At 42.2% G+C, this 15,126-nt stretch overlaps 1 protein-coding gene across 6 annotated transcripts in view; it reads right to left on the reverse strand.

Moving 5' to 3' along the window:
* Positions 1-14,425, reverse strand: part of SMARCAD1 (SWI/SNF-related, matrix-associated actin-dependent regulator of chromatin, subfamily a, containing DEAD/H box 1) — a 63,809-nt gene extending 49,384 nt beyond the window's left edge. For 2 of the 6 annotated variants that reach the window (XM_061583005.1, XM_061583004.1), the window contains exons 1-2: positions 14,309-14,425; positions 6,000-6,341 (exon numbers count right to left, since the gene is read on the reverse strand). In XM_061583005.1, the coding sequence (XP_061438989.1) occupies positions 6,000-6,341; positions 14,309-14,420 (454 nt within the window). In that variant the 5' untranslated portion in view covers positions 14,421-14,425. The other 4 variants (XM_061583006.1, XM_061583007.1, XM_061583010.1 and 1 more) reach the window with 4 other exon arrangements.
* Positions 14,426-15,126: the final 701 nt, after the last annotated feature.

A 15,126-nucleotide genomic window follows, 5' to 3' on the forward strand; every position in this document is an offset into this window, starting at 1 on the left:
CTTAATTAGAAGTGTGCTTTTACTGTTGATGAGAAAAGTTGATGAGAAAAGTCTAGACGTAGTTGATGAGAAAAGTTGATGAGAAAAGTCTAGACATAGGTGAAAACTACAGCCATATTTAAGCTCAGAAAATAGAGTGTGGCCTTCTGGTATGAAAAGGGAAGGGGTTTCAGTGTCCTGCTATGCTCTTGCTTTAAATGGCTGGCAGCAGGAAAAGCAGATGGGGGAGGGGGGAGAAGTGAAAAGATTATGGTTTCCCACTGTGTGCCACCTAAATAAAAATAAAGAGCATCTAGAGCTCCTTTCAGGGCTGGAAACATTCTGACCCTGGAGGCATGCAATGCAAAATGAGAAAGACAGCAGCACACACAAGAGAACAGCAGCTGCAGAATGGGATTGCTGGCTGACAGAAGTTTACGGGAAATAAATTTAAAATAATCTGAAAGTGTTCAAGAGATGCTTCGTGGAAGCTCCAATAAATCCTGAGCTTTTATAACCTCAAGCAACTGACTGTCACTGGACACTACTACACAGTGTGAACTTTGAAAGTGGGAGGTGTAACATCCCCCCACCCCTAGTTGTAGTTAAAATGGACTCCCAAATGGTACAAACTGGAGAGATTTATTGGACATGGGGAATAAAAAAAGATCTAGAAAAGACTTGCAACTTGGAGAGCAGCTTTTGGATTATAAAAATGCATTCCACACACCTGCTCCATTTAAAAGTAAAATCAAATTATCACAGTGTAGTAATATGACCATGACATTACATGCTTCCCCCTTCCCAGTATTCAATGTTTCATCTGACCATCACCAAGCCTAATTAGGGACATGTTAAATTCAACGTTGGATCATCTGCACTGAAGCACTCGTAAATCAGGGTCGAGCAACAGTCAGATACTACACTGAACCAGGATAGAGAGAGTGGGGGATGGAGTTGCATGCGATCTCACAAGGAATGGAGCATGCGATCTCACAGCCTAAGAACATAAGAAGAGCCTGCTAGATCAGGCCAGTGGCCCATCTAGTCCAGCATCCTGTTCTCACAGTGGCCAACCAGGTGCCTGGGGGAAGCCCGCAAGCAGGACCCGAGTGCAAGGACACTCTCCCCTCCTGAGGCTTCCGGCAACTGGTTTTCAGAAGCATGCTGCCTCTGACTAGGGTGGCAGAGCACATCCATCATGGCTAGTAGCCATTGACAGCCCTGTCCTCCATGAATTTGTCTAATCTTCTTTTAAAGCCATCCAAGAGCCTACTCTTAATACCTAAACCATGGCTATTATTGCATTTGTCTATAGTACAGAAACAAACTTTCCATTCATCTTACCAATAAACTCAACTGGAAATTCTGATTTCTACCTTGTTCGTTAACTTGTTTGCTTACAATTCAAGGATAGTACAGCCCTTGGACTATACATGAAATGCCATGGAAGCAGAAACAGGAATTTGAATTAAGCTATGGAACATGGGTGCTACGATATGTACAGGTGGGAGAAGAATATGAAAAATCTGCTACAGACATTTAGACTGTGACTGGTTAAAAACAATAATGTATTATCACCATCCTATAAATTACAAAACTAAGCAACATAGTCTAAATCATATGTCTATGATAAACTGAGACTTGATTAGTATCTGAGAAAGTTTGCACAGTAGGTACCAACTTGCAAAGGAACTTGTGTGATCCAGTTGTGCTAGTACCTACAAAATCACACTACTTTGAATTCTTTCTTTCTATGAGTTATTTAGAAAAAATATTCAGTGATAACCATTTGGTTCAGTAAATTCTTATTCATATCTCTGCTATTAAGCCAAGATGGGATTGTCCACATGAAGGCACTGGAAACTTTGGTTTGTCACTGTGTAACGTGTGAAATATCTCTCAGATGCTGTTGGAGCCTTCTTACTACAGCTGCTGATTCCAAGGAATAAGATGGATGATGTCTCATTAACACATGAAGAACAGACAAGTTTATTTCCTCTGGACAACAAAACTGACTGAAAAAGCACTGAAATATACATGACTGTAAATAATCACCAGCCAATAAACACTTGAAAAATTCCCATGACAAACTCATTCTACATTTATAGGGGACATGTGCCCATTCACCCATTAAAAGATATTATAATTATTGATTTTTTATCAATAAGCAGCCACCCCAAGAGCTTACAATTTAAATTTTTGCAGTGGAGGAGATAAGGTTAACAATGGATAAATGTTAACAAATTTAGTAAATAAAGTCACTGGTTATATTGCTCCACACTGGATATCATCATCATCATCACCACCACCCCTATTGTATTTGTTGAGTAAAAACATACTCCCCCTCTGTCTTCTTTACTGTATACCAGTAGACCCAACTCTTTTAAGCCGCTACTTAGGTGCTGGACAAGAAAATTACTCAGTTTCTATGGAGACTATTTGAAATCTATTTCTATTTCAGATCTATTGCAAAAAAAGGTAAGTGTATACTTTACCTATAAACATGAGATTTCTTCATTATAGGAAACAGCTTATTTATCTCATGTTAATGGCATCATCCATAGCTCAAGATTTCCCCACATTTTGAGGAGGGGTGGAAAATATTTTTGCCTTAGGTAGATCTCTTTTCTTAGGACAGGACTAAACATGCATCTATATAACCATTACACTGCTCTTGCTGTAGTACACTCTGCTTTGATGGTGAGGGGAAATACCACATTATCACTGACCAATACAATGGCTCTCAAAAGTAATTGAACACGCAACATGGAATAGTAACGGCAAGAGTGAATGCTATGCTCACACAGAGAAAATATCAAAGGGTTGTCCAGCTTGTTTTTCTACCAAGGTTAGCTTCAGTGAATCAGGATACAGACAAAATGTTGCCATGAATTTTTAAAATAATCAAAGTCTGGATGTATGTTATCAGGGTCAACTTATCAGGTATTTTCTTGCAAGTTCTTAATTAGTCCAAATTCCTAAACATTTTTGGTAACACGAGCTTTGAGACCAGAGAAAGGAAATGACTAGTCAACTCACAGGAATACTACCCACTCAACTGGAGGGATTCAGTCAGTGCTCTTGGGGAAAAAAACAGAGCTGCAGAAGGTATCACAAGATGGAGCCACCACACTGCTATCAAAACTTTATCCAGTTGTATGAGTCAGGATCAAACACGCAAGTTATCAGCATGAGTACAGCATGCATATTTTCTTCCAGACAAGAAATACTGAGGAAATGTTATTCATTTTATAAACTATGACAGTTCTCTAACTTTTTGTAGTGGTGGAGCCCTTGCAGTAAAATCTTTTTTTAAAATAATGTTTTTTAAAGGGGGAGATGGAGTTGTTTATTGGGAGAGGAAACAAGAGTCAGCAAGGGAGAGCCAGCCAGAGCAGCAACTTTAAAAAGCAGCAATTCTGAAAAACTTTGCTGTCAATCCCCTAATCTCCTCAAATGGGAGAAACTTTTTTTGGTCATCCTTAAGGCTTCTGCTGTTATCAGAGAAAGTTTTTATATCTCCCAGCATATTTAATGCAGCATATTTAATCCTTGCTGCCAGGCTGCAGCTCAATGGAAGGTGCTAAGAGTGGGACAAGAGATTCCTATGACAAGTGCTTGAACATCCCATTTAAGGTTTGGCTTCCCTGTGGTGCCCAGACCAAGCAGAGCTCCCTACTGATGTGCAGTGCTGGGAAGCCAGATAAGCAACACAACCCTGCCTGCCCCAGGTTGCTAATGATTTAAGCCTTGGAAAGTGTTGCAAGGGAAGGAAAGAAGGAAAGGGATTCCCAGGATAACTGAGTAGTGTATTTTATCCCCATGGTTGCAGCTCAACGCAAATCACACATTGTGCACCCTTGTCTGCTGTTACAGCTTTTCTTTGTGGAATCCCTTGGACTGCTTTGCAGAACCCCAGGATTCTGCAGAACACAGTTTGGGAAAACCTAGACAATAGATTTTCATGTTTGTGCTATGAACATTTAATCAAATGACAAAACAACACACACAAAAAGTCTTACACAAATCCATGAAAGGGTAGATCTGAAATGTTTTTGACTAAATACTGCAAATGCCTGCAGTCACAAAAAGCAACACATTACTATGAAGAATCCAGTAGCATTCTCAAGTACATAGGTAGGTTATGGAAACTGCATCAATGGAAGTTGCATCAGCTTAACAGATTACCACTGAAGGGAGTACAATGTCAAAAACTTAGTTGCTTTTCATAAGTTAGTCTCAAATTCATCCTTGCCAAGTCAATATATTTCACTTCCCTTTCACTCTGTTTTCCAGAGCTTACATACTAATCAAATATCCAAGCAGTCATCATCGTGGTGCCCTCCAGATGTTGCTGGATCTGTTGGGGAAATTCTTTATATACAAACAATAAGCAAAATATATTCTTTTATAAAGCTATAAAATGTTATAAAGGTTTATAACATTTTAATAGTTTAGTTTAACATTTAATAGGTTTAGTAGCCAGCCTTTTTCTTCTTAGAGCTGTCTTCCCTGACTGTGCTGGTTTGTTTGGAACAACATGTACTCTAAACAAGATAACACTGCATAGAAACTGAACTCTCCAAAACATAGGAAAATTGCAGTAGCTAAAAAGCTTACCTAACTTGCTTAGCTCATTAGCTGGAGTACTCAGCTCATGGCGAAAATGTACTTTTATGTGAAGTACTGAACATTGCTAAATTCACTAGAACATGATGCAGTAAGTACAGTACCTATGCAATGCATGTGCAATGCCTTCTGCAATACTGTAATGCCTATGTCATACTGTGTCATACTGATGTGTAACCTCCTGATTGGTAGATGCTAAAGTCTTTGTCCTGAAATGTATAAAAAACCCAGGCAACCAGTGCTAGGTTGCAGTTCTCCACTCACTATGAGGGAGACTGACCAAGCATATGCTTGTCATCCAATAAAGGCCTACCTGTGTTCTTCGATTTTACTCAAGGACCCCCAGTCCAACAAACTACAAAATTCCCCATCAGATCATCATCCATGACCATTAGCCATCCTGGCTGAGGCTATGGAAGTTACAGTCCAACAATATCTGGAGGGCACTACACCGATTACCTCTGAATTAGACCGGTTGAGAAGACATCAGGTTGCACAGAAGAACATTCACGCAGCTAGGCAAGGATTCTGGAAAATATTGCTTTGGATTATATACATGACAACTTTGCCTTAGTGAAAAAGGCTTCTGTTAGGGCCAGGGGTGCAGTTGTTTGGGGTCTTAGACCCCTTACTTTTTTGGGAGCAGTGTCCCAGCTGGGTCCCTATGTGTCCAGCATCATATGAGCCAAACAGCAGTGGCTCAGTGTTAGCCACTGAGAAGAATTTTCTAACAAGTTTGTCCTTTCCTGTTGATTGCAGCCAATTAGAGTGAAAGGAGATGAGTCAGCCACTGAGAAGACTCATCTCAGTAGTTAACACACTCTCCTTTCATGCTGATTGGCTCCTAGGGACGTCAGTTGTGGGAAAAGGCACGTGCAGAAAGAACTGTGGAGATAACAGACAGCAAGCAAGCGAGTGACAGGGCATGGTTGTCAGGGGGCATGGCATGGCTATCATGAAGGTACCCTGCACTTCTGAATTTGCCACTACACTACTAGTTAGGACACCTGATGTTTGCTGATCCTCTTTAGCTACTGCAACCCTCCATGATGTATCCCATTTTGTTTCAGAGGGTCCCACAACCTAGTAAATGTTTACATATTCACAAACAGAAGTCAACTCAGTAAAATATAAAATAAGCATTTATATTTTTAATGGCATAGTTTAGACTCTGAATGAGCTCACCCTTCTTTGTAACCTCGAGAGGTTTATGTTGCATGTAAGGAATCAAATGCTGCAATTTAAAATTTCTTTTTTTAAAAAATCCCAAACCAAAGACCTTTATGAAAGTAGTTGTAAACTCTGGCTTACCAGAAATGTAGACTAAATCAAAGGTAGAAGCATATAGACTTTCTGTTCATTTATAAATCAGATAAATGAGAACTTACCAGTTTTCTCTGACATGTCAGATGCTGGAGTGGCTGGCCTGCTACTGTGATCAGTAACATTGTCGCCTTCTTCATCAACAGTAGCAGCACAGTCTTCTGAAGGAGAAGGATATGCAGCATCCTTATCAACTGCATCCAAAGAAGTAGAAGAAGAAGCCTCCTCCTGATCTGCAGAAAGGCCAGGAGAAGGAGCACTCTCTTCCTCAATGCATGTCTTTTTTTCAAAGCGAAAGCGGTCCAGATTAAACAGACTCATGATTAACCTTTCACTTCTGTCACAGATTATGGAGTTCAATTTACAGTCTCTGGGGACGACGATACCACCATACAAATGAAAAGTATCTGGAGATTTAAAAAACAAAACACAGGGTGAGGGTGGAAGAGACCTCATGGAGCTAGAGAACATGACAGAAGCCCCATTTTATGTATTCATTTATTCAATTGATTTCTGTACTGCCCTGGGTCATAAATAACCTCAGAGTGGTTTACACATGTAAGAATTATAAAAATGTATTAAAACTATAAAACACACTAACAAATTAAGACCTGTACTAAAATCCATACCAAGCCAACAGCAGTAAGCAACAATTATTAATGGGTAACACTAATCAACTGCCCCAAAATGTCTTGGGGAACAGATATGTCTTCAGCTAATGCCAAAGCCAAAATAGACGTCTGCCATACTTCTGATGGGAGGGAGCTCCAAAGCCAGAGTACCACCACATAAAAGGCCCTATATAGAGTCACCACCCAATACCCCAGTTACTTGGGGGACCTCCAGAAGGGCCTCTTCGGTAGTTCTACGGGCTCAGGCAGGATCATATAGGGAGAGGCACTCCTTCAAGTATTTGGGTCCCAAGTCATTCAGGGCTTTGTATGTCAAGAGCAAGACAATGAACTGGGTTTGGTAGCATCCAAGCAACCAGCAAAGCTCTCATGAAATTGGTGTCATATGATTGCAATAAGCTATGTTACTCAGCACTTCTGGTGGCCCCATTCTGCATTACAGTCCCAGCTTCAAAACCGTCTTCAAGGGTAGTCCCATGTAGAGCACATTATAATATTATTATAATATAGACAGGAGGTTACCAGAATGTGGGTTACTGTGACATGGCTATGGCCATGGCTGGAGAACTTGCCAGAGCTGGAAAAGGGAATTCTCCCCCACTGATGCCACCTGGGCATCACGTGACAGTGCTGGATCTAGGAGTATCCCCCCAGACTACAAAACTGCTCCTTCAAGGGGAGCACAATCCTGTATAGAACAGGTCATCTACTTATTTCCTTGACACATGTGCCACCTGCCCACAGCATCTCCATCTTATTAGGATTCAGTTTATTGGGTCTTATCCAGTTCACTACTGCCACCAAGCTAACCTGCACACTTCTACCTGATTCTGATTAAAAGGAGTAATAGAGCTGGGTTTCATCCATATTGATAATGCTGTGCCCCAAATCCCTGGATGACCTCATTCAGATGCTTTGTTAACACGCATGGGGACAAAATGTGACATCATAAGACCCCATAGCACAGGCACCAGGCAGATGGGCATCAGTCACCCAGTATTAGTTTCATTCCCACAAATTGGAGTGAAGCCACCATAACACCATGACTCCAACTCCCAGCCCACAGAGCCGCTCCAGGAGGATACCACAACCAATGATATTGAAAATTGCAGAAGAAGAAAAAGAAATACGTTTGCACTCCCCCTGGCCCTCTCATTGTTCAGGGTGATCAACGCTATTTCAGTGCTAAAACTAGACTTGAAGTCAGATTCAAACGGGCTCAGAAGATCAGTGTACTCCAAGCATGTCTGAAGAGCCACCGCCCTCTCCAATACTTTGCCCAAGAAGTAGATTTTAGCAACTGGACTGTGATTTTCACAAAAACCTCTGGGTCCTCAAGAGGGGTTTACAAACTATCCCCTCCTGCAAGGCTTTAAATCAATCCAGTCAATCTCTCTGGCTAGCTTTCATAAGCCATGATGGGCAAGGATCAAGAGCACACATAGTTGGCTAAACCTATTCAAGCACCTTGTCTACAAAAACTGGAAATGATCCCATACAACCTGATCACCCAGTGCTCTGGAATCTCCTCCAGAGTTATATTAGTATCCAATTCAATGCAATTGTAAGCAAGATTACCGTCAAAGTGTCTTATAAACTTATCACAACAGGCCTCTGATGGTTGTGCTATTTTCACCTTTGAAACAGAATTCACAAGCCCATTCGTCCCTTGGAAAAGCTCTGCTGAATGACTACTCGATGATGCAATAGTGGCAGAGGTGTATACTTTTTTCGTCACAATCACTGCCACATGGCAGGGATGATTATGTGCTCTCACCTGCCCCTATGCAATTTGTGCCACACGTGCTCCAGCCATCACCCTGCCTGTTTCATCATCTGGAGCTCCCTGGTGTTGCTTAAACTGCAGAATGCCAGAGGGGACATGTGTAACTAATGGGGACACTTGTAACTAATTGTGTCAATAGCCCTCTCCATCTCACCACTGCACTAGGCAGTAACTAGGCCACCAGCCATGCCAAACAGAAAGTTGTCTTCTAGCTGCACTTATCAGAACTTTGTATTTAAAAACTCAGCTGCCAGCCATTGCCAACCAGGAATTCTATGCATTACTAAACAAAGAACTATGACTACTCACAAACAACACTCAGCCCAGTAAGGATAAAGCCAGACAAATAATATTAATGTAGCACCATATATTCAGCAACCCAATAAAATCTTGAAGACAAGGCAAGTGTAGTGCCTGTTTAAAGGTCTGCAACGGGGGGACGATGACGATGACGCTGGCTAACATATTTCCACTGGAAGAGGGTTCCACAAGTGAGGAGCCACTGCTATGAAGTCCCTATTCTTCATTCCTGCCAGCCTAATTGGTCTCACGAGTGAGAACACAACTAGGGACCCTGCTATGGGTAGCTTATATGGATGAAGACATTCCTCCAGGTAACCTGACCACAAACCATTTAGGGCTTCAAAAGGCCAATACCAGGATTTTAGAATGGACTTAGAAAAGTAGCAATCAGTTCAAATGATACAATATAGGTGGCACATTTTGAAGACCTGACCCGCACCAATACCCAAGAAGCTGCTTTTTGCACCAACTTGAGTTTCTGGACCATCTTTAAAGGTAGGCCCACATATAAAGCTTTACAGTAGTCCAGCATGGATATTGTTAACTGAGATAAGGTCCATCCTCACCAAATAAGTTCGCAATTGGCATACCAGCCTATGCTGGTAAAAAGCACTTTTGGCCACTCTTTACACCTGAGCTTCCCAGTTAGTGCTGAGTCCAGAACTCCCAAACTCCATAAATGGTCCTTCACGGGAGTCCAACCCCATCTAGGACCAACTGCAAACTTTCATCCAGAGTAGTCTGTTGACCCACCACAGTATCTGCATCTTATCTAGATTAAGCCCTAGCTTGTTCCTCCTTATCCAGACCCAAACCACTTTCAGACACTGGTACAAGAGTTCCATAACCTCCCTGAAATGAGTAAATGAAAATGATCCAAATCCCAAGAGTGCAATATTTCTGCATCTGCAGCCTGTAGATAGAGAACACCATACACTATATGTTATATTGTAAATTTTATAAAACACTCAGGCAAAAATATTTAGTGAAAGTTTTAGTGGTGGTTCTGTATTTGCTGTCCAGTTTGGACAGGTCTGTAATGTTTAATATGGCTGAACTCACAGTGAAGGCTGCTCAACTCAGACAAGTATACGTGGCCAGTCTTGGGATTTTTTGTTTCCTGTGTATGTTTTATTGTTGTATGTTGTTGCATTTCATTTTTAGGCTTATGTATAATTAATGTTTATTTGTGTTTTTATTTGACTACAATCTGCATTTGGTTGCCTTATGAATAAATTTAAAAATAATCCAGAGATAGAGCAGGGATGATGCTTTAACCCAAACCTCCCAATTTCCCTCAGCAGTTTCATACAGATGTTAAAAGCATAGAAATCAAGATTGTCCACTGGATATATTCATGATAAGGCACCATGTAAGTCAACAGATATGGAGGGGAAGGGCGGTGGCTCAGTGGCAGAGCATCTGCCTTGCATGCAGAAGGTTCCAGATTCAATCTCTGGCATCTCCAGTTAGGGTTAGAAGAGAATCCTGTCTGAAATCCTGGAGAGTCACTGCCAGTCACAAGGCAGCTTCCTATGATCCTATTGAACAGAAAGTATCCAACATCACCTTCTGAGATTGATCCTCCAGGACGGATTGGAGCCATAGTAACATTGAGTCTCCACAGCCCAACCCAGACTGACAGTCCAGAAAGATACCATGGTCAATAGTATTTAAAGCTACTGAGAGGTCTAGAAAAACCTACAGAGTTGCCCCCCCCCCCAATCCATTCCCCAGTGTATGTAATTCACCAGGGCACCCAAGGCTGTTTCCACTCTGAAATCAGGCCTGAAACTAGACTGCAATAAATCATCAGCATCATCCAACACTACATAGAGTTGAGAAACTACCACAAGCTCCAGCACCTTGTTCATGAATGAAAGGTTAGAAACTGGGCAGTAACTGTCCTAAACTGCTGCCCTGGGCTCCTGCTGGGAGGAAGGGCAGGATATAAATCAAATAATAATAAATAAAATAAATAAACTTGGATTCTTTAATAAAGGATATCATACCATGTCTCAGAGATATATTAACCACCTTCAGGATGTATATTCAATAACCATGGATCAATAGAACATTCATTTATTTTCACCTTTTCTTCAAGGACCTCAAGGTAACTTACATGGTCTCTTCCCTTCCAACTGTGTCCTCACAACAATCCTATGGGGTAGGTTAGGCTGAGAGACAGTGGCTGGCCCAAGGTCACTCAGTGGGCTTCATGGCTGAGTGGGAAGTAAAACCTGGGTCTCCCAAATCCTATTCCAACACTCTGACCCCTACACCACAGTGGCTCTCATTAGGCAGGTGTCAATTATCCAGTGTCTACATCCTCAGGCTTTTCTAGTTCCATCCATTTCAGACTGTGTCAAATCTATGGCATCCAAGGCAGCACATATGCAAGCAATTTTATCTATAAAATATGCAGCAAACTGATCACAGAGGGCCTTTGAGGGTTCCAGTTTTTGCAACCCACTGCCAACACTTTCTGCCAACCCCTTTCACTCAAGACCTTAGCTGCAGGATTCTTCACTGTCCCATGACATATCATCACCATGACGAAGTACAACCAAAGATGGATTCTCACCTGTGTTCAGTCATATTCATTACATGTTTTCCACCATCCATTCTAGTCATCAGCCTTTATCATCACCCTCAGCTCCTCAAAAACCAAGAATCTGGCTCTACAATTGGGCTGAGACTTTTTCAGAGCAATCATAGTGATAGCCTGCATTATCCTCTTGTTCCAAGTGGAGACCAAGGTAGTAGCAGGACTACTAGCTAAATCAGCAGGAAAATTTCTAAATCTTAGAAAGACATCCTGATCCATCAGTCTCTGAGAACATACCATGAAACTTGGGCCTTCTACCCCAGTCAAGGTTATACGTAGCCAGAATGTCAAACTTGATATGTCCATGAAAACTAAGCCATTGATTATTGGCTTCCCCATCACAGATAATTTCCTCCTAATCCAGTACAGGCATACCCCGCTTTAACGTATGCAATGGGACCGGAGAGTATACTTTAAGCGAAAATAACCTTTAAGTGAAGCAATTGTCTTCACTTGTACTGCACACAATCACCACAGATGGCAGCGGCGTCATGCCAATAAAGTATACGTTATTGCGAAGCACACGAACGTTAAGCGGGATATGGGGACAAATGGAGCATGTACGTTATAGCGAGGCAACGTTAAGCGGGGTATGCCTGTATAGAAAATTAGATATAAAGTGTGCCTTACTACATGTGTTAAGCCAGATATAATTTCAGAAAACTAAGGTTGCCATGGAGGCTATTGAACTCCTCAGCTGCTCCTGACAAGATAGCCACAGCAAAGATACCTTAAGTTAGAAAAAAAATGCAGGTTAGCAATTTTTGTAGATTTATTTACAAGAATGAGTTATCGCAACTCTGTTCCTATCTACTATTTACATCCTCAAAATGTTAGCATGTTCTAATGCGTCCTAGGTTGACAATAACCACTCAGAGATCTATATTAATCAATCATATTATTGCTTTCTTTCGCATTTGATACTAACCAAAAGTGAGTGATGCCCTGTGGCACATGTCCATTCCTTGAGGGGAGCCATCTGATACAGCAATTATAGCTACTTATCATATTCTTGTATCCTTCCATATGAAGTCTTATAAGGTTCCACCATGTCTTCCTCCTGTTTGAAGAATGTGAATCATTTGGAGGGAGTATATAGGGGCTTGTAGACTAATGATGTACAGATCTATCAGCAGCCCAAGTTCTGCAGTCTTGATGCTGACACAATGTATGGCTCTGGAGGGGAGCGCACAGGAAAGCGAAGGTGTGTTTAGCATTATTCTGAATTGGCAGATAATATATGGGGGGGGAGGGAAGCACAGGATATATGCCTCCATTCTTCTGTCTGTTAGTATGTGTGTACACATACTCACTGAACTAGGTTACTGTTATGTATTCACCCTACAGAAAGCTGTCCATACAACAGGTGCAAACTGCAGTGTAATGCTCACTTCACAATTTCACTGCTACTGTCCATTGACAAGTGAAGTTTCTAGTTTTTGAACTACGTAACTTTAGACATCTTGAACCCTACACACCACAGCAACCATTTTCACCATTAAGTTAAATATTCTGATGTAAGATCACCTTCCTCTTGACTAAACTAATCACAGAATTAGCATAAAGTCATTTTTGTGTGTGTGTGACAGCACCACACCTATAGGATACAGGTAAAAGTACTAGTGAAATGAGCTCTCAGGGACCCAACCCCACATTACACCGCATTTTGTACCAGCTGAAGCATCTAAACAGTTAGATGGACAGCCTTACCCCTACACCAAGTGTGGAAGACTTTTGGCCCTCCAGATGTTGCTGAAGTACAGCCTCCCATCATCCCTGGCCACAGGCTATGATTTCTGGGGCTGATGGAAGATGCAGTTCAGCAACATCTGGAGAGCCACCTGCCTTATACACTTGAATGTTAAACAAAACAAATGGAGAACTAGTTTACATTGACTTTTAAATGCTGGATTCCAGCTACCATGAAGTTTTTATGCATTTGTGTTTTAAATGGCTATTTCCTATTTTTTTTAATCAGGCTGAGGTTTCCATCTGCCTCAAACTGCTGGAAAAGTTAGAGTTAACCTTTTAGCATGAAGTAAATAAAGCAGGCAAAATCTCTGAAAGTTCCCCCCCGCCTTGACGTTATTTCAACAACCTACTTGCCCGTTTGCTTACAGCCAAACCCCTATGACAGAACATGGCACAACAAAAGGAGTTCAACAGAGACAATATTTTACTACCCTCATTTTAAGTAAACTCACTCTCTCTCTTGCCTTCATTCTCACTTCATAATCCAGCCGCCCTTAATGCCCCGCGCCTCCTTGAGAGTTTATGCTCAAATACTCCGCACATATTTTCCTCCCCAACATTCCACAGTCAAAATCCAGTCTCTCTCTCCCCCTTCCTCTCCCTCTTAACAACCACCACACAATAGTTCTGCCTTCTCCCTTCCACCATCTTCCCTCACTTCACAGAGCCTCCATCATCCCCCGCAATAAGAACCCAATTTTGTTGCCTGTCTGCCTCCCCCTGCTAAGGAAGACCCCCCACACACACTCCCTTTAAAAACAACAACACAAAAACCTTTCTTCATAAACGCACACAACACAGTCCCTCACAACCACCCCCGCCCCAGCTGGAGCAGATTGAGAGAGATGCAAACAAAGGAGGAAGGGAAGAATGAAGAGATCCACCACCCTTCCCCCCCCCCGTGTTCCTTACCCCGCCCCCACTCCGATGAGGCGCGAGCCTTTCAGAGCGCCGACACCGGCCTGCGGCGACGGCAAAGCCGGGTGTGCCGAGGGAATGACGGCAGAGGCTAAGACAATAATGACGACGACGGAGACAAGCCTCAGGCACCAACCGCGAGAGGCAACGATAGAGACGGCAGGGAGAGAAAGGAGAGGAGTGGGGAAACGAGAGAGAAAGAAAGAAAGGAGGATTATACCAAAAGAGGACGCTTAGTGATGACCTCACTGAGTTTGTTTGGTTTTTCCCAGCATGCATCTCTTCGTGGCTTGCTTATTTATTTATTTATTATTCCTCCCTTCCTCTGTCTTATATATGAAGGACCATAAATTTATTTATTTACTCGATACGCACGCAAGAGCTGAAGAGGGGCAGGGCCCGCGAACGGCTTTCTTCTGAGCCAGTGGCTAATCCAGTTAGTCCTGGTCGCGGAACGCGCACCCACAGCCCCCCTCACCGTGCGCATGCGTGACAGTGGCTGGCTGGCTGGCTTGAATGAGTGTAGGCAGAGTATAAGGGCGTACTTAAACCCCATAGAAATCATTTCACCTTTAAATCTGCGGAGTGGGGACTGGAGAAGTTAACTGAAAGTGAAAAGGCTTGATCTTGTTTTTGATATGGTGATGTGAGATTGTGGGTGCTTTATGTATATCTCAAAATACGCATGCACACACACGTTTCACATATATGTGACTGCCGTGTGACTGACGACAGCCTAGTCAAATAACTAGATATTCAACTGAATCTGCATACATTTGCACATCCATGAAAGAAAAAGACATACTTTGTTTTTAATTGATGCGAGCATGTGGCACAGCAGGCAACCTGGCATTCCCTGTTGAGTGTGTACATGATTGTAGCCTGAAAGTAGCAATGGAGGGTTGTTGTTTTTTGTGGTGGTGGTGGGACAGGAACCACAAATGTCTCCTGCTTCTCTGTAATGTTTATAGCTTAGCAATGGAACAGATGCTACGCATGCTGAAGGCCCCAGGTTGAAATCCCAGCACCTCCAATTAAAAGGATAGGTGGCAGGGCTTGGAAAGACCATTCAGAGTAATACTGTGACAGATGGATCAAAACTCTAATGTATATGAACGCAGCTCAACTTTGATACCCCTTTCATGGGGATATGAACAGACTCCTGAGTCGGAATCTCTGTGCATCTCATCAAG

The sequence above is a fragment of the Rhineura floridana genome, chromosome 9 (assembly GCF_030035675.1).
Source record: "Rhineura floridana isolate rRhiFlo1 chromosome 9, rRhiFlo1.hap2, whole genome shotgun sequence".
Classification (NCBI taxonomy): Eukaryota; Metazoa; Chordata; class Lepidosauria; order Squamata; family Rhineuridae; genus Rhineura; species Rhineura floridana.